Source organism: Eurosta solidaginis, chromosome 2, assembly GCF_040869045.1.
Source record: "Eurosta solidaginis isolate ZX-2024a chromosome 2, ASM4086904v1, whole genome shotgun sequence".
Lineage (NCBI taxonomy): Eukaryota > Metazoa > Arthropoda > Insecta > Diptera > Tephritidae > Eurosta > Eurosta solidaginis.
Genome location: NC_090320.1, coordinates 8,046,685 through 8,072,471, shown reverse-complemented (window position 1 = coordinate 8,072,471; position 25,787 = coordinate 8,046,685). Strand labels below are relative to the sequence as shown.

General features: G+C 38.5%; 4 protein-coding genes across 10 annotated transcripts in view; 2 read left to right on the top strand and 2 right to left on the bottom strand.

Annotated features, from left to right (window-relative positions):
• hrm (hermes) overlaps positions 1 to 7,792 on the bottom strand; it is a 38,730-nt gene extending 30,938 nt beyond the window's left edge. For all 3 annotated transcript variants that reach the window (XM_067764286.1, XM_067764287.1, XM_067764285.1), the window contains exon 1: positions 7,567 to 7,792. The gene's annotated coding sequence lies outside the window, so the exon portion shown is untranslated. The remainder of the gene's footprint in view (positions 1 to 7,566) is intronic.
• Positions 2,774 to 4,970, top strand: LOC137241959 (uncharacterized). Its single transcript, XM_067769328.1, has 2 exons — positions 2,774 to 3,760; positions 3,836 to 4,970. The coding sequence occupies exons 1-2, from the start codon at positions 3,347 to 3,349 to the stop codon at positions 4,007 to 4,009; spliced, it is 588 nt and encodes a 195-aa protein (XP_067625429.1). The 5' UTR covers positions 2,774 to 3,346; the 3' UTR covers positions 4,010 to 4,970.
• Positions 7,793 to 10,184: 2,392 nt separating the features above from the next.
• The window catches only part of LOC137239232 (uncharacterized), a 145,841-nt gene continuing 130,238 nt past the window's right edge, over positions 10,185 to 25,787 (top strand). For all 3 annotated transcript variants that reach the window (XM_067764277.1, XM_067764279.1, XM_067764278.1), the window contains exon 1: positions 10,185 to 10,346. The gene's annotated coding sequence lies outside the window, so the exon portion shown is untranslated. The remainder of the gene's footprint in view (positions 10,347 to 25,787) is intronic.
• Positions 10,487 to 25,787, bottom strand: part of Hasp (Hig-anchoring scaffold protein) — a 71,640-nt gene continuing 56,339 nt past the window's right edge. For all 3 annotated transcript variants that reach the window (XM_067764271.1, XM_067764272.1, XM_067764273.1), the window contains 7 exons: positions 19,293 to 19,618; positions 16,715 to 16,860; positions 16,464 to 16,578; positions 12,174 to 12,292; positions 11,957 to 12,116; positions 11,177 to 11,886; positions 10,487 to 11,111 (listed from right to left, as the gene is read on the bottom strand). In XM_067764271.1, coding sequence (XP_067620372.1) covers positions 10,912 to 11,111; positions 11,177 to 11,886; positions 11,957 to 12,116; positions 12,174 to 12,292; positions 16,464 to 16,578; positions 16,715 to 16,860; positions 19,293 to 19,618 — 1,776 coding nt within the window. In that variant the 3' untranslated portion in view covers positions 10,487 to 10,911. The remainder of the gene's footprint in view (positions 11,112 to 11,176; positions 11,887 to 11,956; positions 12,117 to 12,173; positions 12,293 to 16,463; positions 16,579 to 16,714; positions 16,861 to 19,292; positions 19,619 to 25,787) is intronic.

The window sequence follows — 25,787 nt, the reverse complement described above, 5'->3', positions numbered from 1 at the left end:
TTTTTTGTTTGGAATAATAAATAAATTTTTTGGCCGGGAGTGCTTCGTTTCATTTCACTAATCTTGTGTAGCAAGATGCACGTGCGGTCATGCATTTAACTCACCTGTTGTTGTTGTAGCAGTGCTTCGCCCCATCTAATAGGTGCGACCGATCACTAATTGTCATCAAGATCCTCTTACGGTAGTCCAAGGAAACTTGCTGTTTCAAGAGGGGTGGACCATAATGATAGTGGTGTTAGAGGCGTTGGCATTATATAAAAAGCTTTGCCCAGAGCTCCGCTTTGACAGATGTGTTAAATCTATAGTTTAGATGCGGTCGTGCCCCACAAAGTTTGTGCAAAGTAAAGCGAAGCGAAGCTTTTGGCAGAGCATTCTTTGTAGATCCGGGCTTATTACAAATTGTATTTTACACGTCCAAAGGAATACATATTAGCGCATAGTCATAATCAAAATAAAATAGGTTTTAAATTTAGTTGCAGCTTTTCTGACAGATAGCTAATCTTATAACGTTAAACGAGCAAATCTTGTATATTTGGATATTCGTATATTTGTATAGCCGAACGATCTCGGGAACGGCGCAACCGATTTAAATGGAATTTGGCACAGAGATAATGTATCACCTTCTAAGACTTTCTACCTAGGTGTTGCCACTCAGAATGTTTCACAAGGTTGCCACCTATTCGAAATTAAAAAAAAAATTGCATGAGATATGCCGATATGGGTATCAAACGAAAGGTATTTCACTCCGCATTACAATAGGGACATTTTCGAGTAGGGTAGCCATTTAGGGTTGGGGTAGTTAGACGAAAGAGTACTCTACTGATGACATGTAGAACAAAGTATGTTATGTGGCATACTCGAAGATTGCCGAGCAGAGCTCAGTCGCCCAGGTACTAGAAAATTATGCCAAAAAGCTGCAACTACATTTAAAACCTATTTTATTTTGACTATGACTATGGGCCATTGAGATTTCATTTCAAGGTGCATATTCATCTACACCTTGTACTTTAAAATCAGTATCGATACTTTGAATATCGAGTATATTTGATTCGATAATATCGGCTAGCCGATACTTTGAAAATGATACTTGATATGAGGACCGTATCGCTACTTTGCCTTCGATATCGTGTCCCTACTTAATTCAGTTAAGTTTAATTTATCAAGTCTATGATCAAAATCTTACAGACTACATACAAATGAATTAAAAGATATTAAAACTATATAAACAACTTATAAACGTAATTAACGTGAAGATAAAAGAAGAGATAAACGACCGCTCTACTTCGCAAAGAACCCTCAACATCGAGAACACTCCCCAAAACGTTTGAGTGTTTTTGTCGCTACAACAACAATGACAGTATTCTTTTACATGGGGTGTCGGTGACGCTAATGCATTTTACTTTGCAACTCGTGTCAACTCAAGAAATTATAAACTGCGCTAGCAACCCCTTGAATCCCAAATCGTATGTTTCACACCTGCGCTTTAAGAGAATTTTTTATAAATGCTTAAAAGATCTACTTATCGGTTACTAGCCTCATATTACCAATAAATAATGCTTGCTCTATGAGCTGTATGTGAACGAGCACACTTACCTTATATACATATGTATATAGGGTATGCACATGTGTATTTCTCAATGTACTTTTCATTTTATTCCATGGTCATCTTAACATAACAACGTGAATAAACTCCCCTTCTCCATTTTAGTTTCGCAAAAAAAACCATGTGTACATACATATGGAAGTAATGTCCATACATTAGACTGGGTCGATTAATTAACCGATATCGCGCCATCGATTTTTCGATAGGATTTGGGCTCAGGAAAAGAGTTCCACTACGCGAGCCTGCGAAATTTCTTTTTTTTTTTACTTTTTTTTCGACTTTGATTTTTATAGGTTCTTTGCATGACTTACTAAAAAAATTTTCATATGTATACCCTGTCCGACCCAGAAATGTCCGCTAAAAACGTTTTATATTTATATATATATATATATTTTTTTTTTTTTTTCAAAAAACTGTTATCCACAACGTTTTTAGCGGACATTTTTTGGGTCGGACAGGGTATACATATGAAAATTTTTTTAGTAGGTCATGAAAAAAACCTTAAAAATCAAAGTCGAAAAAGTCAAAAAAATGAAATTTCGCAGGCTCGAAAAATATTTTTTTGGGTATGCGTAGTGGAACTTTTTTTCCTGAGCCCAAATCCTATCGAAAAATCGATGGAGTGATATCGGTTAACTTTCGTCCATACAAATCGACCCACCCTAACATACATATCTACGTTTGTATTACGAACAACTATATCGCAATGTCGTCAATCTTTCGAGCCTGATTTTGAGGTTTAGCATTTTCTAGTTTTATTAAAAAACAAGTAAGGAAGTCTAAGTTTGGGTGAAACCTAACATTAGATACCCAGCTGTACACTTGAAATGCTGTTGTTGTTTGTTTTGTGTGCTTAATAGTGTTACAAGGCTGCGCAAAAATACATTACATATGGTTCTATTCTGAACTAATTTTCGTTTAAAATAAGCAAAAAGGATGCAGAGGCTAACACCAATGACTTTGAGCGGGTAATAATGCAGTTTTCCTTCAGATATGGGGATTTCCCTACCCTGCTAGACAGCTATCAGTCATTTGAGGCATCAATTGACAGATATGGCTGATGGAAATTTACATAGGGCGTAAAGCAAAGTTTCTATCAGGTTGTTATTGGCGACATGACAAACCTGGTGTAAACATTCTGTATACGTGTATGCATACACATACATACCGTGGTTTTCCATACGAATAAAAGGAAAAATGTATGAGAGTGCATTAGTGATATGAAAAATTCTGTTAATGTGTTGGAGTTTCCGTCAGCTCTGTCTAGCAGGATACTGTTTATATTAAAATAAAGATATAACAGAACAATAAACATAAAACACAAGTGCCATTGTACTAAAAAGCGTTATTACAAAAGAAGGCAGGGTTATTAACGAAATTTTCCAACTTTTACTAGAAATAGCTTATTACCTGCATCTACACTTTTACAGAATCTATATATATAAAAAGAAGTGTACATTTTGATTGTCACTCCATAACTCGAGAACGGATAGAAAGATTGCCATGAAATTTTTAGGAAAGATAGAGGAAGGAGAGATGATGGTTGTTAGTTGATTTTGAAATCCCAAATCGGTTTTGCCATTCTTGAGTTATGATTATTTTAGAAAAAATTCAAAATTTGAAAAAAAAAAAATAAAAAGAAGTGTACATTTTGATTGTCACTCCATAACTCGATTGTTGTTAGTAAATGTTGTTGAGCCACGTTCATTTCAACATTTGCGAAGAGTGAGTGGTCATTTATGTATGACGTATCGTGAAGCATGCGAGCAATTAGGTTTGCTTGAAAATGATGCGCATTGGGATTTAACGCTTCACGATGCATCGATTGCTTCTTCTCCACATCAAATACGTATCTTATATGCCATAATCATGTCAAAATGTTTTCCATCAAATCCTCTTGCATTGCGGAATAAATACAAAGATTTTATGGCAGAAGACTATTTGATTCGAAAGCGTCATCACACAAGAAACACTGATTTGCTGATTTCATTGGAAATGTATAATGAGGGAAAAACATTTGTGATATCACTCATTTTGGCTGCCATTCGATCGCAACGAAAAATTGCATTGGCACTTGCTTCGTTGGGAATCGCTGCTACTCTATTGGATGATGGACGAACAGTGCACTCTGCATTAAAATTGCCGTTGTATGTGCAGGTATGGTTATATTTATTGATTGATCACGTTAAAATTTAATCGATATTAATTAAAATGTAATTATTTTCAAATTAGCAGGTGATTGAACATCCCACGTGCAATATTTCAAGAAATTCTGCGATGAGAAAAGTTTTGCAACAAGCAGCAATTATTCTATTGGATGAATGTACAATGATGCATAAAAAATCGCTGGAAGCATTACACCGCAAGATCTACGTCAGAATCAAGAAATTTTTGGTGGTGCATTAATATTATTGTCAGGGGATTTTCGACAAATATTGCCTGTGGTTCCACGATCAACACCGACGGATGAGATCAACGCATGTTTAAAGTCTTCTCTTCTGTGGCGACATGTGCAAAAATTGACATTGAACATAAATATGCGCGTTCAATTCCACAACGACCAATCTGCAGATCGGTTCTCGAAGCAATTGTTATATATTGGCAATGGAAAAGTTCGAGTCGATAATACAAATGGATTGATTACATTGCCGAACAATTTCTGTACCATTATCCAATCAACAGAAGAGTTGATTGAAAGTGTGTTTCCAAATGTTGTTCAAAATTACAGGAATCACAATTGGTTGAGAGAACGCGCAATACTGGCATCAAAAAATTTACACGTCAATGCAATCAATTATCAGATTCAAGAAAAATTGCCAGGTGCAGTGACATCATATAAATCTGTTGATAGCGCAATGAATGCAGATGATGCAGTGAATTATCCAATTGAATTTTTGAATTCATTGGAACCACCTGGTATGCCACCGCATTATTTAAATTTAAAGGTTGGCTCATCAATTATTTTACTGCGGAATTTAAATGCACCAAAACTGTGCAATGGCACAAGATTAGTAGTAAAAAAATGTATGCCGAATTTAATTGAAGCGACAATATTGACCGGAACAGCGAAAAATGAAATTGTACTCATACCACGTATTCCACTGATTCCAACAGATATGCCATTTGAATTTAAGCGTTTGCAATTTCCAGTGCGTCTATCATTTGTCATGTCCATCAATAAGGCACAAAGACAAACGCTTCAAATATGTGGATTAAATTTGGAGGAGCCGTGGTTTTCACATGGACAGCTATACGTGGCCTGCTCAAGAGTTGGTACTCCAAATTGTTTGTTTGTGCTCGCTTCCAATGGGCAAACTAAAAATATTGTATATCCAAATGTTTTGGATTGACATTAATAACTTTGAAATACAATGCATTCATTTCATAAAGAAAAATTTATAACCTTTCATTTCTTTTTTTGTTGGTTGCTACGAAGTGCAACGGGGGCCGCTAGTCTTGTATATAAAAGAAGGCGATTTAACCGAGTTAGTCCATTTTTACTGAAAATATTTCCTGTTAAAAGGCAAACATGTGCACCAAATTTTTCGTCGAGTTATGGCTCCAGAAACGTTGGGAAATGCATTGTAAGAAAGGGGCAGTGCCACGCCCATTTTTCATGATTTAAATTTTTTCCCATTTCTTGTTATAATGGCACAAACTACGATTGGTACAAAACTATTTTTCGCTAATATTTAACTATTATTTCTGCGTACGACCCTTTTTAAAGTCATTTATATAAAAGTGGGCGTGGTCCTTAACCAATCTTATCCATTTTTACTAGAAATATTTCCTGTTATAAGGAAAATATGTGTATCCAATTTTGTTACGATATGTAAATTTTTCTGCGGAGTTATGGCTCCCGAAACATTGAAAATTGCTTAGACAAAAAAATGTTTAGTGTTTTCCAATTTAATGTGATAAAACAATTTAGAAAGTAGCTCTTTTCGCTAAGATATAGCTTATTAATTTCGTCTACGACCCTTTTAAAAATCTTTTAAATAAAAGTGAGCGTGGTCTTTAACCGATCTCTTCCAGTTTTTCTAGAAATATTTCCTGCTATAGGGAAAATTTGTGTACCCAATTTTATTACGATCCGTTAATTTTTCTTCGAATTATGTCTCCAGAAAAATAGAAAATTGCTTAGTCATAAAATGGCGGTCCAACGCCCATTTTTTTAAATTAAAATTTGATTTATTGTTATAAATCCACTTGGGAAATGAAATACCATTGATATAAAGCTCTTTATTGCAAATATTATTTTTTATTTTATTCGTCCACGGCCCTTTTAAAAATCGTTTATATAAAAGTGGGCGTGGTCTTTAATCAATTACGTAAATTCAAAGCATTCCTTGCAGTAAAGGCAACCTCTCTGCCGAATTTTGTTACGATAGGTTTAACGATTTTTGATTTATGATTAATATTTGTAAAATTGATTGCCTCACAAGTGGACAGTGCCACGCCCATTTTAAAAAAGTCCACACGTCAAATTTCAACATTCTAGGTGTATTATTTACTAAATAATCAGGTTTTTTGTGTTTTATGTTAATGTTATATATATAAAAAGTTGGCGTGGTTATCATCCGATTTCGCTCATTTTCAATACCAATCTATTCTGGGTCCAGATAAGCTCGTGTACCAAATTTGGTGGAGATATCTCAATATTTTCTCAAGTTAGTTAGACGGACGCACGGACGGACATGGCAAAATCCGATTTTCATGTGGTTGTTGTTGTGTTGTGTACCCACAAAAAAAATCGTGAACATAAGTGTTTTGTGCGGATATAGTTTTGGTATCCAAACCGGTGTTGGACCCACCCAGGGTAACTTTTTATAAGCGCGGCCAAAGGCCGCCAACGCAGAAAGGTGTTCTGAGCAAAAATACTATGGATCCCACCCCCGGTTTCGGAGGTACCCGCGGGTCCTTTTTCGGTTTTTCGTTAATATCTTTTGAACGAGTTAACATTTTTATTTTCCGCCTTCGGACTATTAATACTGATGTCAAGATCATAGTGTACCTATACCAAGTGTGTTCACTAAGCGATAAACGTCAAAACTACAAACAGCCTCGCTCACCTGATGGAAATCTCAGGTCTAGAGTCGCATTTTTAGTCTCAACGACAACATTTTTGACTACCAATCGTATGGACTTTTTCAATTTTTCAATCATTCGGAGCATTCGGTAATGGTATCCATTTTGAATTCGCTGTCATTCCGAATCCAGCGAGTGCCTGTCAGAATGCTTGACAGATAAGTCAACACACTTGTACTTGTACACTATGGTCAAGATTATTAATACTGATGTTTGACACCTCTCTCGATATTTTTTGACGCGTATTAGCAGTCGACCCCTCAACTAGATGCACAATTTTTTTTGTGGGTACAAACACAACAACAACCACATGAAAATCGCCAACTTCAACTGCAAATATCTCCGGACAGAGATAACATTTTTCTTTTCCGCCTTCGGATTATTGTTCTCGAGATTAATACGCGTCTTTTGATACCTCACTCGAAAATCTTAGCCCAACTTTAGGGTGGGTACCGTAAACTGCACTACTACCGCAGTCGACCCCTCAACTAGACTATTACCGACTATTACCCTATCACGATTCTTTTATACCTGTACAACCATCCGTTATCCAATCAAAGTTATAATACCCTGTGTACAAGTACAGCTGGGTATAAAAAGAGTAAAAACTACAATACGCAAACCGTTTTATAACATATGTATATCTATACACATCTACATACATACAATTTCGACCATGACCCCATCTACATCCATCACGTTCTTGAATACATATTTAGACACTAAATTACACATAAGGCACGTTTTCTTGAGTCTTTCTACCTGCTAGTACTAAGTATACAGTTTTGTCTTCTATTACCTGCATATTTTATAATACAATTCAATACATAAAGATAAAAAAATAAAAATAATGCTCACTGCTACCTTTCACTTACCTAATTTATCAACTTTAAAATCGTCCAGTTTCAGTTAATATTATTTGTTATTTTTCTTTGATAATTACATGACAAAATTCTTAAGTCACTTCGCCAGAAACATATCTCACTAGGTTATACAAAATAAGGTATATTACAAAAATAATAAAGTAACAATGTAATAATAAAAGAAAATCACAAATCACAATCACTCGCCCGCTAGCCCGCTACAAAATGAATGTCAAAATTTGACAGCTTGCTTTTCCAGCTATGACATGCACAGCGCTAAGATATTCCAAACCGGGACGTAGTTGTACTGTAGCGCAGTATTGACATAGGTTATAAAGTTAAGGGCCAATTACTGATACTTAGCATATACTTCACTTGACTTGACCTGTCACTTACAGTTCTGTTAAATGAACATTTATGAACATTATTACTAAATAAATCAATCAATCAATCAACATTGCATGTTACTGATTACTCAAAACATAGCAACACTTAACTTGACGTAGAAGTCTGTTGAATTTTGATTTTCTATGTAAGTTCTAAGTGACGTTTATATTTTGAGATGCCATTTGATGGTTTCCATTTCATTTTGACATTTTGTCATACAAATTGACATTTATTTAAAAATAAATTTCAACGCTGATTATAATGCCAGATTGTATGTGCTAAGTGGAGTATAATCGTGGCTAAGTTTACGACAAGTCAATTCAAGTCTATTCTAAAGGCTCCATTACTGATACTGAGCATAGACTTGACTTGACTTGGCGTAAACTTGGCAACTTAGCCACGATTATACTCCACTTAGCGCATACAATCTGGCATCATAATCAGGTTTGAAATTTACTTTTAAATAAATGTCAATTTGTATGTCAAAATGTCCAAATGACATGGAAACCAACAAATGGCATCTCAAAATGTAAACGTCACTTATAACTTACATAAAAAATCAAAATTCAACAGACTTCTAAGTCAAGTTAAGTGTTGCCAAGTTTTGAGTAATCAGTAACATGCACTGCTCATTTAACAGAACTGTAAGTGACAGTTCTCAAGTCAAGTCAAGTCTATGCTAAGTATCAGGAATGGAGCCTTAAGTATCAGGAATGGGCCCTTAAGTCAAGTTAAGTGTTACCAAGTTTTGAGTAAAGCGCCAAATACACGACACGAACATTTCCGCGAACATTCCCGTTATGTCATGTTTCTGCGCAAATATTTTAATTTTTGGCAAAGATTTGCGCGAACTGTTCGTGCGTGTATGGCGAAACAGCTCATAATCGTAGTAATTTCTGAACGGAACAGACGTGCGCGGAAAAGTAAAATGGCCAATACAAAATTTCTGAGTGAATTTATTGAAATGTATAAATCTTTGCCATCATTGTGGCAAGTAAAAAGCAAAGATTATTGTAATAGAATTAAAAAGAATAATGACTATGCGCTTTAATCGCAGCACAATTGTTGTCCGTATTCATCGCTGTCTGAAAGAGAACTAATGTTCGGCCAAAAGTTCGTATGGTGTATGGCCAAAGCTGCCATCAAGATTGCGGAATGTTCGCGGAAATGTTCGTGTCGTGTATTTGGCGCTTAATCAGTAACATTTAATGTTCATTTAACAGAACTGTTGTAAGTGACAGTTCTCAAGTCAAGTCAAGTCTATGCTAAGTTTCAGTAATGGAGCCTTAAGTATCAGTAATGGGCCCTTTATTATAACCAAAGAAATTAAAATTTTAATTTCTTTGGATAAAGTTTCTCGGCCTAGCCACATGCCGGTAATGCAGTATGGCGATATTTCTGGCGTTCCAATAAAGCGTGATCCAGATACGGATAGAGATTTGGGTGCGAGTTCCCCTAAATTTTAGGTACCTAAACCAATATTCCACTGGAACTTTCCAGCACTGCAATAATTTAGGAAAAAACGGTCAAAACTGTGCGAGTTGGTTTGAAAACCTAAATTGTTTATTTCTGCTCAGAAAATAATAACAATACGGGAAATTTGGTATTTTTGATGTGTTTTCACGCTTAAAATGGAAAGAGGTTAATTATGGTCCGCAGTAAGTACCTATCCCAAGATAGGAGTCCAAGAAAATGCAGTGGCTCCGTTTTATAAGGCTTTTTTCGGACATAGTGGAGCACGTGCACAATGACCTTTTCCACAATCTCGAATTCAATAATGTGATGTTGGTACGCCTCCAATAACTTCGTTAGGCCAATTAGTGCACTTGGCTGCCAAATATGTTCAGGTTGCGATTCATATTTGAGAAGGATCAAATTCTTGTGTCGCCAACATCAGCTTGAACAGAATTGAGTGCACCATCATGTACAATCGATCGGACCTTAATCGCAGCAGGAATCAGTGTTCTTTGATCTATGATTTGCTTAAATTGAATGGACAACAGCCATTTATTTGCATAAACAATATTGAAAAATCAATATTTTTGTTTTTGAAATTTCACATTTGAATACAGGTCGAAAAGCATGCTTATAAAAATTCAAAATTTTTATTTTGCACTGGCTTGCCGACAGTTTCCAGTGATTTAGATTTTCTCTCTAGAAATTTAGGTCAACTCGCACATAGCATGTGGCTAGGCCCTAAGATTGGTTGAATCAGCTGTTTTTTTATAGATGTGCAAGTGCTTGTCCTGTTAAATGTATTCGCGACAAGTCTTAAACTTTTTTGTCGTGTTTCACAATATCAAAATAATCAGAATTCCAGGGCATGAGATAACCGGAATAACCATCAGGCAGGGTCTTTGGAATAATCTACTCCTGGAGAGCGAGACAGGAGCGGAAGATTGAAGGTAAACTAAAGTTGGAGCAATATAATGTCAGTAAAAATGTAGAATCGGTACGTCGTACCATTAACCCTATAACATCCATCAGAAAAATTATGCCTTAACAAAATTTCATTAAAATTTAATTTTATTAAAACCGGTATGCGTTTACAATCAAATCTACATTATTTGTAGATCTTTATTTCCGGCTGCTGAGTGGAATATTACTCTTATCTCGCTTGCCGTTTCGAAAACGTCCAATCTCAAAAAACGTTTGAATAACGGCAGATTTCAAAATTTGTTTTAAAAACGCCCTATCTCTGAACTCAGTTAAAGAACATCCTATCTCATATTTGTTTCGAAAACGTCCCAGCTAATGACAAAATGTATTGAATTTGAGCTCAGATAGGGCGTTTTTAAACAAATTCTGATATAGGGTGTTATTCAAACTTTTCCTGAGCTGCATTCGAGATAGGGTGATATTCCATTCAGCAGTGGTGTTAGTTTATTATCGCAAGGAATTGAAATAAATAATGTTAAGCAAACACTCTCTTCACATCATTGACATCATATGTATTACTTAACCTAAAATTTAACCTAAGATATTTATATGTTTGTTCACTTGATTGGAAGTGACACATGTGGGTATAGCGCTGGACCATTTGCCGTTTTTCAGACATTTCAACACCTTAGCACCACGTAACTCCAGACCAGCGTCGCAAGTAAACGTAATACTTTCACCGATGGCATAATAAAATTTTACCGATGACATACGACCACTAATAGCAGTACCTTAGAAATAAGAATTCAATTTTGAAAAATTCAATACAACGGTTCAACCAAATAAATAATAATACCAGGATAAGAACACGCCTGCACACATTTCGGCAGTCCGCCCGACCAACGTCCATTATCTTGGCACGCTATTATCGGTTGTCCTTGCATCATATACTCTGGATTACAATTAAATTGTACTACATCACCTGCCCGATATGGAGCCTGACCCTGCGCATAACCGTTTAGAGGCGCACCGGGATTATCGCATTGTACTTCGACGCACGCAGGAAATGGTGTTGACCATTCACCAGTTGGCAAGCAAATGGCTTCTGCAGGTCCACGCAGGCCATAACCTGATGAACATGAAAATGCCACCCTACCGCCAACCTCACGCGATAGCACCGCAACTCTGGGCGAACTAATATTATTTGGTAATGGTATATCACCACATTCCACACTTTCACACACCGGCAATGGTGCACTCCAATTACCACTTGGTAAGCAAAATAGTTCAGAGGCGCCGATCAAGGAATTTCCATTGGCGCAAGACATTAAGGCGCGCGTACTTAGTTTTGTATCGTTTGTATTGACAATAAGACCACGACGTTGTGGTATCTCTGGACAATTAATGGCCTTTACAACCACCTCTACTGAATGTTCGTGACGTGCGGGTGTTTGACATGAATATACGCCAGTATCTTCGTCGATGGCATTGAATATGCTAAGTCGATATTCGAGTGTAGCATCACGACCCTCATCAGCTTCGGTGACCCAGCCTTCAGAGTAGTTCCTAAAGAAAAAACACCATTAAAACTTAAACCTTCCTAACGGCTCCCCTACGGACATATAAGCTTCATTACCTAAATTCATGACTAACATTCCATTTCGGATTACCAAAACGCCTCATCCACAAACATTCCATATGTAGTGTGGTACCTGGATAGACAATCAATTTGCCATCATTACTCTGTGCGATAGGCCCATTTTGATGCCGAAATAGTATAGTTGGCGCCTTTTCCACTAAAATAAGTTTAATTTGAAATTGCAAAAATAAAATATTTTTGTAAATTTTCATACTAGCATAATCGTTCTCTTGATTCAGTCCAAAGCATGCTGGCTTATTACCAGTCCATTCAGAATGTATGCAAGTTCTTTCATTGCTGCCGACCATTGAAAATTTTCCTATGTCCACGCACCTGTTTTAAAAGGAATAATTGTTTATCTGTTTGCTGTCGAGTGCTCACCACAGTGATTGCAGAAAAAGTGAAGGAAGTCGACTATTCAAAGACTACCATACGAGAGAGGTCTGCACATTGCTTGAAACTTATCGACCGTTATAGGGCTGATTATTCTTATGGAATGTGTTCTATTCTATTCTAAACACTGTTTTGGGCAACCGCGTGTTATCTCGCTTTGACAAAAGAACCTTCAAACTATATGTGAGTACATACTTGGAGGTGCCCTAACCGGAATCCCTTGTTCGCAAACTATAGGACGCAGCTCAGAAAATACACTTTTTCCAAATATCTCAGAATAGGTATTGAATTTTTCTTTTCCGCCTTCGGATTCTTGTTGTCGAGGTCAATACGCGTCGTTTGATACATCTCCCGATTTGAAGGCGTGTTAGCAGTTTATGTTGTTGTTGTTGTTGTTGTTGTTGTTGTTGTAGCGATCAGGTTTCACCCCGATGGCTTTGGGAAGTGTTATCGAAGTGATGGTCCTTTGCCGGATACAGATCCGGTACGCTCCGGTAACACAGCACCATTAAGGTGCTAGCCCGACCATCTTGGGAACGATTTATATGGCCACATTAAACCTTCAGGCCATCCCTCCCTCCCCACCACCAAGTTCCATGAGGAGCTTGGGGTCGCCACAGCCTCGCCTGTTAGTGAAACAGGATTCGCCGCGGATAGGTGAGGTTGACAATTTGGTTTGGAGAAGCTGTATATTGCGCTGGCAACCTGGAAGGGTTGCGCTACACAGCCCCTTGAATCTGGTATTTTAGTCGCCTCTTACGACAGGCATACCTACCGCGGGTATATTCTGACCCCTTAACCCGCTGGGGGTCGTGTTAGCAGTCGAACCCTGTTCTAGACTTTTATCCTCTGCTGTCTAAAGAAAGACTAGAGAGCTACGACGAAAGCGAACGGGTAACCGCCGATAAACGGTAAACCGCCTAGTCGCTGTTGGCCGTTTTGTATTAAGTTAAATCAGTAATACCTCTTCCGTGATGATTTACTCCAACAAATGGAGCGCAAATCATCCTCCACCTGTTCCTACCAACTCAGTGGAGGTCTGCCGACTGCCCCAGCGGGTTAGGGGATCAGAATATACCCGCGGTAGGTATGCCTGTCGTAAGAGGCGACTAAAATACCAGATTCAAGGGGTTGTGTAACGCAACCCTTCAGGTTGCCAGCGCAATATATAGCTTCTCCGAACCCAATTGTCAACCTCACCTATCCGCGGCGAATCCTGTTTCACTAACAGACGAGGCTCTGGCGACCACAAGCTCCTCATGGAACTTGGGGGTGGGGAGGGGGGAATGACCTGAAGGTTTAATGTGGCCACATAAATCGTTCCCGAGATGGTCGGGCTAGCGCCTTAATGGTGCTGTGGTACCGGAGCGTACCGGATCTTTATCCGGCAAAGGACCATCACATCGATAACACTCCCCAAAGCCTTCGGGGAGCAACCTTATCGCTACAACAACAACAACAACAACAGGTCTGCCGACTCCTGCCGTAAAATTCGAATGTCGATAGTAATACGTTCTGGGCCCGAGCTTTTTTCTTCATTGGCATAACATGACTTAGCCAACGTAGATTTTGGGCTTGAATACGCCGTTCGCGCTTTACAACAGAATAAGTAAGAAAAGATACTTATAGAATGCATGGTATAAATATTACAAGGTAAAACCGGTGAGAGCCGAAATGACGTTAAAAAAAATTTTAAAATTCTCTCTGCTCTCAAATTTTTATTTTTTTATTTTGGTTTTGTTTTCAAAACAAAAATATAACAAACTGTAATATATTTGGTAATTCTATACGACAGCATGACACTCTTAATACACGTCCAAAAATATCAAGAGGGGTATCAAAAGACCCGTTTTAGATACAGGATCGCGAATCCGAAAGCAGGGGTAAACAATTTTGGAACTGTCAAGAAATATTTGCAAAAGAAATTTTGAACATTTTCATGTGGTTGTAATTTTGATGATTTTGTGGTACCCACAAAAAAATTGTGAACATAAGTGTTTTGCACAGATATAGTTTTGGTCTCCAAAGCGGTGTTGGACCCATCCAACGTAATTTTTTATAAGCGCGGCCAAAGACCGCCAATGCAGAAAGGTGTGATGCGCAAAATATGGATCCCACTCTCGGTTTCGGAGCACTCCGGGGTAATTTTTCGGTTTTTCGTTAATATCTTTTGAACGATCTAAAATTTTTTTTCCGCCTTCGGATTATTGTTCTCGAGGTCAATACGAGTCCTTTAACACCTCTCTCCGTATTTTTGGACGCGTATTACCAGTGGCATGCATTCGTATAGAATCACCATATATTTTTGCCTTGTAACATTAATATTACGATATTTTATCCAAACCCGAATTTTTTATTGGTGGAAATAACGTTTTTGGGAAAGAAATCTCAACGGTCAACCGCATTCCAAAATTTTCAATTCAAGAATTGTGTTGTGGTTTCCCGCAAAAAGAAGTATCGGGCCACGATCCTCTTCTGAGGAATTTTCTTCAACAAATTGTTTAGAAATTTATCTGCGTCTGCGCGACGAGAAGAAAAACCCGACTTACTGCCAAGGTGTATGGAAGAGATACATATCTACTAATAATAACAATTTGGTGTGATATATATCTCAGGAGATTAAGGTCTAGCTTTCCATCCAATTCGAAGGCTACGTATCGTGTATTCGTTTTTCTACGAACTGGCTCGCCTAAATACATGTTTTGTGCCGACCCAAAACTTTATCTGCTAAGGCGGACGAACTTTTGGTGCCAAGATAATGCCAAGGGACAATCAATACCATTTATAGAAATTTTCTTAAATATTTTTGACCAACACACTAGCTCTACACCACGGCGGCACTTTGACCGGTCAGTCGGTCAATTCAGCCTCCACGAATTATCATACTCCAACTGGACGATGATGTTTAGCTAAGCTGCGAAGAGCTACAGCGTTTTTGCTGGCGTGAAGACTTTGATCTCTCTTGGTGCCCCATGTTGGCGTCAGTTATCGCGGAACAGGGTTAGCTGGAGTGACTTGTTACGCAACGACCAGCATCTCCTAAATGGTTAGCCGCAATTAAAAATATATCTACCAACCGCGAGGAAAAGGACCAAAACAAACCAAAGAATACCTCCAAGATCATTTTTTTCCGCAGTAGCGCGCACACTTGAGACTGCTGATCTCTTATAGAGTGAAGTTTCAGCATATTTAAGGGTTAAAGACGTATCGACCAAGTGAAGAAGGACGAATGGAAAATAAATATGGGTGGTCTCCAAATTTTGCTTCTTAATTAGAAGACGTTACGAAGTAAGGCCTTTTCTTTTGTCCCTTTGCAAAAATAGGATGTGTTGAGGCATCCATTATATTGGTAACTAATTTTTTTGCCATATACATAAAAACCGATTTCAAAACTTTTCGAAATATTTTTTCACTTATTTCATAAGCTTTTATTTTTTTGGCATTAAAAAGGTGAAAAATGTCATACCAACAATTTTGTTTGTGTTTTTTTTGGTTTGTCATTTCCACAAAGTTTAAGAGGGTGATTTTAAAATTTTTTAAAAATCAAAAAACCATTATGGCCGCGAAGAAGAGTAAATGGTTTTACCTGGTAATATTTATACCATGATAGAATGTATGTATTTTCTGTTCGTTGAGAGAGAGAACTTTTGTTTTCAATTCCTACTCAGTTGAAAGTAGTACTTGTTGGCAATATTTATTCTCCCTTGGAGTGTACGTAACACATTTCCTTGATAATGGAAGGTGTGGCTTCTCTTTGTTTAATATTCTCCTCAAAGGAAAAGCTTAACTCATCGTCGTACACGGAATTCGATGGACAGCTGTTGAAGCTTGCGGAGTTTATCACAGGCCAATTAGGCAATGGACTACCACTTCGCCTAAATTTACCAAAATTTCTCGGAAGGGGTTTTCTTCTTTAACAACCTTCTAAAACCCACCGCGTGAACAAACATCATAAGTGTCAGGACTAGCTGAAGCTTAATTAGAAACACAAGAGCTGGTGGTACCGTCTGAGCTTAACTCTCACTCAGAAGTCTGTGGTTTTAAGGGTAGAAGTATAAGGCAAAATAATTTGTGGAAATCAGATATAATAAATATATATTTTGGAATCTACCTTGATATTATGGTGGCACCCGGCGGAAACTCAACAACATCTTCTCGAATTTCAAGATCATTATAGAAACTCACAACATTCGGCTCGTTATTTTTAAATAGACATGTACCATTAGCTGAAAATAACCAATCAGAAAATCTATACAAATATCTTCGGTAACACAATACCTTTGTCTTTAAAAGCTCTTGAAATACAAACGAAAGCTCTTCCATCGACATCTTGACAAATTAAGTATTAGAAAATTAACTTACCACAATTGTAGGAACGTCCAATCCAATGCCCATTGTCGCAAATAATTTTCCATGTATTTCTTTCACCTGCAGCACTCGGTATGCAATTGAAGAATATTTCTGTGCCACTTTCGTAGACACCTTCCACATCGGCGAGGTCTGTGTTTCTAAAAACAAATATTACTTTTTAATTATGATTGGTATTGCATATGAAGGATTTCAAGATTAGCAAGTGACTACTCTAGTGACTAGTCTTACGAGGAAAGAAGGTAAAGACTGCGAAACGATGCTTGGAACAACTAAAAGGCGAATAACCCAGGTGACATAGAGCAGATACCTAAATGAAGCTTAAAAGAATGCCGAATAACAGGCATTCTTGTCCATTCACAAATGGGTTAGGTTGAGGAGCTTAGCAATGGTTTCTAAAATGTTTGAATCAGCGTGAAATAATTGTTCTTAAATTTTAAGGAAAATGGCGTCTTAAATAATTGTTCAAACTTCATAATATTAAGTGGAAAAATTTATTTATAACCACTCGGCTCAGCAGTAAGATATCCATACTGTTACATGTAACGGAGTTCCTCAAACGAGCGCAGCGGTAAAGATAGTGACTGTCAGGACGGAGTGAAGGCAATATCTTGAGCAAGATTAAATACTTACTAAAGCTCGAGTGTATGAAGAAGCTTGCCAGCTAGTAACCATTCTGTTGGACTGCATTGCGGGTTAGAGGGGTGGATGGCAAGTACTAAGCAGAAAGCTGGACCAGAAATGCAATAGCGAAAAGGCCCATATGACCAGAACGATTATAGGCAATAGGCCCCCCAAAAAAGATGTGCTCAGGCAGGAGTGTGTACCTTTTAGAGAACAGCAATATTCTCAAATCACAGGTTTGCGACAGGAAAATGCACTGCTGGGGGGATACAATACAAAGTTTGATACCGAAGTCGTCTGAAGACTTTAGCAGAGATTTTTAGATGTCATTGCAAACTCAGAAGGCACTGAAATGAATAAATAAATGTAAGGTGCGATAAACTCCGAAAAGATTTTAGGCTGAGTTTCTCTTCCAATTTGCGTCGAGCTCCTTTTTCATTTTCTTACAAATTGGCGGTAGGGGACCTACATGTTTTATGCCGACTCCGAACGGAATCTGCAAGGCAGATGAGTTTTCTACTAAGAAGCTTTTCATAGCAAAAATACACTCTGAGTGCTTGCCAAACCATGAACTATTGTAAAGACGCTGTTGGAGGAAATTTGGCATAACGCGTGCGATGAGAACGGCCCCTGCTGATGCACTTAGTTCTTTAGTGGGAATACCTCCCTTCCCTATTCTGATAGAGAAAGAGGCAACACTAGGCGCACTAAGACTTCCAAATATTTCGGAGTTGAAGCCAGGAAACATGATAGGCCATATGATACTTACGTAGTTAATTGGCGCTTAATTGTTTAAACGGTTATGGCCGTCCAACAAGGCGCGCCAGTCGCTTCTTCTCTCTGCCAACAGGCGCCAATTGGTCACACCAAGCGAGTTTAAATCGTTTTCCACCTGGTCCTTCTAGCGGAGTGGGGGCCGCCCTATACCTCTGATGGGGCATATGATAGTAATAAGAAAATTCATAGGAAATGCCACATTACAACTGCGTGACCTAATGTCCTCTAAGCTCAGAATCTCACGGAACTTTGAAGTGTCCATTGTGGACAGGACCCACTGGAAAACAGGGAATCGCTATAATGACCCTGACTCAGAGGTCTGGTTCACGAATGGATCGAACTTCAAGAAATCGATACCAATGGGATGCTACCCCACCATATTTCAGGCAGAAATCCATGTAATAGAAGTCTGCGGTAGATAATGTCTGCGGAGAGGCTCAACATCGAAGAGAATATATATTATATTGGACAAGCAGGCGGCCCTGTGTGCTTTGCAATCCTACACAGTTACATCTAAGCTAGTGGATGACTGCACTGAAATCCAAAAACAAGGTTTTGTTAGGATGGGTTCCCGTACATAGGGACTTGAAGGTAATCAATATGCAGATTACCTAGCAAAGCAGGGTGCTATAGCAGCATTCTATGGTCCAGAACCCTTTGGTGGGCTTACAAAAGCACACGCCAGGGAAACTATAAGTAACTGGGAAACTAAACAAGTCGGACGTCACTGGATTGACTGCCCAGGGCAAAGACAGGCCAAACTGGTTATACTTCCGGCAACGAAGGTATCAGCCAAACTCATTAATCTAACAGACCTAAGAACTCGCACTGGGTACTATAGGGACACTGTGGTCTGCGATATAACCTAAGTAAGTTAAATCTATCCGTTGCCCAAATTTGTCGTTTCTGTGAGCTGGATGATGAAACGCCGGTTCACATTCTCTGCGAATGCGTCGCTCTGGCTAATTAGAGACTCTCCCATCTAGGTGGTTTGACTCTTAATCCCTATGTGATATGGAGTAAAAAGCCTGAAGAGATACTTAGATACATCAAAAGCCTCCAGATACAAAATTAGACTGAAAGGTCATGCACAATAGATATGCACAAAGGTCGCAGTGTCACCTCCCAATCATGAGTAATTTAACAAAAACTCAAATAAAAACACAATTACTTATAAACTAATGCACCATCGGTTATACTCGGTGGACCACACATTTTAGACTCCTCAGTAACATTTTCATCTGTTGTATTAGTTACATCTTCAGCTTCGGAATCATCAATTTTTAATGCGACTATATTATAAGGTTTCGTACTTGTATGCGGCTCCGATGGCAATTCCTCACGTGATTTACGTTGCCCCGTTTCGCAGTGTATTTTTTGTGGACTGAGAATGCCCTTATTACAACTCATTTCAATAGGCATTGCATTTGTTGAGTGATCACAATGCGCACTAACTGTGCTGCCGTGTCCAATGGTAAGACCAGGTCGATAGCCACCCTGACGGGAAAAAAGAGTAATTTAATAGATCTACATACAAACTGCGAAATCCTCTACAAACAAACTACATAATCCTGGCTTTCAGAAGTCGGGCAACTCATAATCCGGACAACGCAAAATCCAGACAAATTTACTAAAATTTCGTTATTGCACATTACAACTGCAACCAGGCTCGGTGCCTCGGGGCAGCTTGGATACCGACCATACGGCAATAGTAGTATAGCGTCATCAATCACAAGACGAACAGACTACCTGATTCCGTATCTGCGCTTCGAGGCAGATCTTAAGGCCACAATAAAGGTGGACGGTCGGCGCAAGGGTGTTCAAATGGCGGACGAGGCGATACATGTGTACACAGATGGTTCCAAAGTAATGGAAGGTGTAGGGTCTGCGGTATACTGTGCTGATCCGGAAATAAACAGATCCTAAAGGCAGCAATTGTGTAGGTCAGGGAAACAGACTCTTAGTGCCTACCTCCCTTTGCACCGTTTGCCAGCACAGAATATATATGTTTTCGACATCCGCCCAATGCAGCTCCTGCCATGGACGGTGCCACTTTCCTAGATGTTCTGGCCTCCGCGACGGCAACCCCCCGACGGGATTCATTGCGCCATGTTGCCAGGCCGCATACCCAAATACACCGGGTATCCCAATGCTCACCCAAGGACGTCCAGTCCCAGGGCCACAACAGCAGTTCCGGGGTGGGGAGGGAGGGATGGCCTGAAGGTTTAATGTGGCCATATAAATCGTTCCCGAGATGGTCGGGCCAGCACCTTAATGGTGCTGTTACCGGAGCGTATCGGATCTGTATCTGACAAAGGACCATCACATCGATAACACTCCCCAAAGCCTTCGGGGAGTAACCTAATCGCTACAACAACAACAACAACAACAACAACAACAGCCTTCCACAACCCAGGCGTAGCCACCCGTCACTTACTCCCAGAGTGACGACGTCTCCCCCTATGCACTGCAGAATTCTGCAGTTAAACTGTAAAGGATTAACTGGGAAGATCATGGAGATAGTACCCCAGCGGGTTAGGGGGTCAGAATATTCCCGCGGTAGGTATGCCTCTCGTCAGAGGCGACTAAACTAGCAGATTCAAGGGGCTGTGTAGCGCAACCCTTCAGGTTGCCAGCGCAATATACGGCTTCTCCAAACCCAATTGTCAACCTCACCTATCCGCGGCGAACAGACGAGGCTCTGGCGACCCCAAGTTCCATGAGGGGGTGGGGAGGGAGGGAATGACCTTAAGGTTTAATGTGGCCACATAAATCGTTCCCGAGATGGTCGGGCTAGCACCTTAATGGTACTGTGGTACCGGAGCGTACCGGATCTGTATCCGGCAAAGGTCCATTACATAGATAACACTCCCCAAAGCCTTCGTGAAGCAACCTTATCGCTACAGCAACAAGATCACGGAGGATTTCATGAAGCGGCACAACATCCGCATTGCTGCGATTCAAGAGACTAAACTCACAGCAAGATCTGCACTGCAGACCTGTTATGTGTATAATGTCCACAGAAAAAATCGCGAGAGTAGAAATGGAGGCGGCCTCGCGTTTATCATACACCACTCTGTGCAATATCATATATTTGATCCCGACATCGACCGAAAGGACAGTCTCTTAGAACGTCAAGGCTTATCTGCCGGTTAGGCGATGCAAACCTAGAAATCATCAACATCTACATCCCTCCTGCCACCTGTTGCCCCAGTGGATACCGCCCTAATATCAGCGCCTTACTCACTGGCAACAATCGCATTATCTTAGGCGATTTCAATGCCCACCACGATCTATGGCATTCAAACTTGCGGGCGGACAGTAGGGTTGAGATGTTGGCGGATCAAATAGAAGAAACGACGGTCTGCACAATAAACGGAGACGCCCCCACACGTATGGTAGGAAGCTGTCACAATTCGCCGGATATTTCAATCATGAGCGCAGAACTCGTAAACTGCGTCAACTGGCAGCCGATGGTAACATTGGCATCCGACCACCTGCCTATACTTATTTCGCTCGAACGTACCGCCGACTTCATCGTCACAGAAAAACGCACTTTCATTAACTTTAAAAAAGGAAAGTGGGACAAATACAAATCCTTTACAGACAACCGCTTTGCTGTCCTCCCTATCCCGACTGATGCCCGCCAAGGGGAGCGTGCTTTCCGCAGGGTCATTGAATCCGCGTCGGCTCGTTTCATCCCCGCCGGTACAATTCCCGAAATTCGGGCGAATACCGGCGGAGGCCGCAAATTTAGCGAGAGAACGTGACCTTATAAGACAGCTCGATCCCGGCGACCCCCAAATAAGGGATATAAACCAACGCATCAGATTTCTTGTGGATGAACACAAGCTCCTCATGGAACTTGGGGGTAGGGAGTATAATACACTTCCACCTTGCGCACTTGTGTGTATTGAGCTTAGTATGCAATTGAAAATATTTGGATTTTTCAAATGCATAGTAGGCGAGGTGAAAAAATAATTTGTTGGGAGTTTGAAAAATTTGATTTGGATGTGATCGAATGTAAGGAATCGTGTTCATTTGATATACAAATTAATAACCAAATTTTAAAAACATATTTTAATTATTAAATAAAATATTAATATAAATAGTTACTAAATATACGTGTATGTGTGTGTTATTTAATTAAAACGTATGCGTGTGTATTGGTGCATAAATGCACGTAAGAAGTCATTCCTTTTATGGAGTCTTTATATGGCGACCGTGGGCCGGAGCCCTACAATAAGAAAAGTTATGAAGTTTGAAGAATTGCATTGAAAATGAATTAATGCAAATTATATGTGTATATGTGTTGTGACGTAAAAAAAAAAAGACAAAAAAAAAAAAATTGAAAAAAAAAGTTTTATACTATCGAAATACAAAATTAAATTTAAATCTTACAAAAAAAAAAAAAAATCTATGAAAATAAAGATATAGAAATATAGATAAAGAAATAAGTTAATAAGAGCTAATATATGAACTAATATCCACGTTTTAGAAAACTTAAATATATATATATATATTCGTATATAAAAAAAAAATATTATCTTTGAGCTGTAACAATAATCTGTGAATACTGTTTACAGTAGAACAAAACGAAAAGCGGAACGAAGAGAAATACTAATATTAACATATTAAGTGAACGAAAGAGGAACATAGAGAAATACTAATATTAATATATTAAGTGAACGAAAAGCGGAACTGAGAGAAATACTAATATTAACAATGGTATAAAAAGAAAAGGAACTAAATGCGAACGGAAATGTCAAAGAAACGTAAAAATATTCAGTAAACAGTCGTGAGCGGAACAAAACGAAATCGGAAAGTGAAAATTAGTGGAAGAATTTTGGAAAAAGGAAGCTACTGAAATCAATAATGTCCCTCAACTAAACTGCAACAGGGTAGTCAACTATTGAATGGAACAAGTCCGCACTGAATATTAGCAATAATGAAACAATATATTACGAGCGGAAATCATACACTACTACAACAACAACAGCGGAACTAATAATGATTGCAGAATTGGGTATGGCGCACAGTGTACGAAACATGTAGTTTAGCAAATATAAAATAAATTTTTTTTCTTGAACTAAAATTTTCTTAATTTATATTATTTACACTTTTGCACATTTATTATAGTACCACCACACACATGTACTCATTACATATTTACATACAAACTATTACTAATATAATTTATCTAAATATTTAACAATAAAAAAATTAAAAAAAAAAGAAATAAAATTTAAATAATAATAATAATAATTAACATTTTACTAAACTTTATTTTAAATATATTAAAATATATTAACATATGTATGTACAAGTGTACGTGTTAATGACAGTGGGCTGGTGTTGATGAAAATTTTAAAATATTTCTTTTTGTTTTTATTTGCTTTTGAAGACAAAATTAAAACAAAATAATTGAAATAAATAATTGAATTCAAATTATTTAATTTTTCTTTTTGAAAATTTACTTTTGCCCTACTGCCCTATATTCACATGTGGTAAAATTTACTTTAATTTAATACAAGCTTTTTATATAAGGCAGTGTGTGCGTAAAATGAATATGTTACTTTTGAAATAAAGCGATACAATTTTCAAAGATGTGGCTTGAAAGCGATGCGTCAGTAATATAAAAAAATTTATTTATATATATAGTATTAAAATTTTAATGTCTCCGAAACAATGTTTTTTTTTTTTTCCCCAAATTTTGTAAGCTCAGCGGAAATTTCATTTTATTACGATAAATTACACGGTAATTCTTTTACTATTACATATTCAATATTCAATTTAGTTTGCTTTTGTTTTGTTTTTCTTTTACATGTGCGATTCTAATAGTCCACATACATTTTCAAATGCTAGAATAGAATTTAGTGCAGATAGAGATTCTTTATTTGAAGACTTTTTAGGGTTTGATAACACAAATCATTCTACGCAAACTTCATCTTCTAGTTCGATTTCTAATTTTGACCTAACTTCAAATTCTAATTCTTATTTTACTTCTGATACTATTTCAAATTTTAACGATTTAAACATGGCTACTCTTGAGCAAAAGAGGTCATTCATTAGTACTTGTGCCTCGATTATTCGAGAAAACTATAGCGGTGATCCGTTATCACTTGCCTCGTTTATAGATAAATTTGATTTAATAGAAGATTTAACTGATGTATCTTTAACTACTACATTTATATCATTTTTAAAGTCGAAACTCGAAGGCAAAGCTCGCGAAGCTCTACCAACGCAAATAGATTCTATTAGTCAGATCAAAGATGCTTTACGTAGCAGAATTAGGCCAGATAACTCGAAGGTTGTTGCGGGTAAAATTGCGGCCTTAAGGGTAAACAATAATAATTTTACTGATTTTTCAAAACAAGTAGAAGATCTTTCTGATTCGCTAGAACGCTTTTTGATCATCGAAGGTATGACACAGGCAAAAGCTCATGAGATGGCGGTTGAGCAAACTGTTACTGTTTGTAGGTTGAACAGTCGTTCAGATATGGTGAAGTCTATCCTTTGTTACGGTCTGCTGCTACGGTCTACGGCTACGACCCACTTGGGAGCGTGTTCACGGGAACACACCTAGCGATGTGGAAAGGGTTGCGATGAAAAATATCGAAAAAGAAGGGAACAGACAGACCGGCCATCACTAGAAGACGGAAAAAAAAGAAGGAAGGAAAAAAACCACCACGAGTTTCGGAGGAAGAAAAAACTTTTTTCCTTTTTGCTGGCGGTCTGAAGCGGTAGAGCACACAACCCTCGTGACCAAAAAGTGGTCAAGTGAAAAATTACAGGATACTTAAGTGCATCCACATATAGTTGGTGGAACTGACGAGCGCGTTCTCAAATACAGATAGTTCACCATCAAAATTTGGGCGGTTTATAGCAATCGTAAAACACTCCTCTACATATGTTCATCGTATTTTCGGAATTCCTCAAAGCCGTGCTTATATACATAGCCAAATTTTGAAAGGCTAAGGAGCTACATACGGGAAGTTTACATTTTAACGTTTTAACCCGAAAATTGTCTCCGAAATGAGTGAATTCAATTAAAAACGAAGTAAGCTAGCCGGTGGCCACGTTGAGACCGTTTTAACCTACTCTCAGGACGTGCTAAATTCCCGAACATCGTGAATACTAATAAATAGTAATTGGAAGGCATCGGCGTTGCCTTCTCCGCGTATGCGAGGAGCGCGGGAATGTTGGAATATTCCCAACGATTGCCACGTAATATACACGGTTCCTCAACTTAGCAATAGTGGTGTTGGCTTAGCGGTGTCATTTCCATCCACACCAACTGCAATAGCACCAACCATATCCAGTGACCCCGGCACCGTCATATGCCAAGACGCCAGACGTACCACTCCTAGAGTGACATATCAACAAACACAGCGCCATTCACCACAGCAACATATTAATGATACACAACAATTGCAACAATTACAATTGCAACAACAAACGCAAAACCATCATCTAAACGAGCTGAGCAAATATTGGGTGGTGTCCAATGGCCAAGCATTGCCCTATAACATTCTACCTAATGGCACGATAATCACACCTCATTAACGCCAGCCAGCAACATCTGAGCAACATACGCACACTCAGCAGCAGCAGGTTCAGCAGCAGCAACAGCAACAACAACAGTACCAACACCAACTACAACAAC

Coding starts and splice junctions, on each gene's coding strand:
- LOC137241959 (XM_067769328.1), top strand. CDS start 3,347: ATGACGTATCGTGAAGCATGCGAGCAATTAGGTTTGCTTGAAAATGAT. Junction 3,761..3,835: donor AATTGCCGTTGTATGTGCAG/GTATGGTTATAT, acceptor TTTTCAAATTAG/CAGGTGATTGAACATCCCAC.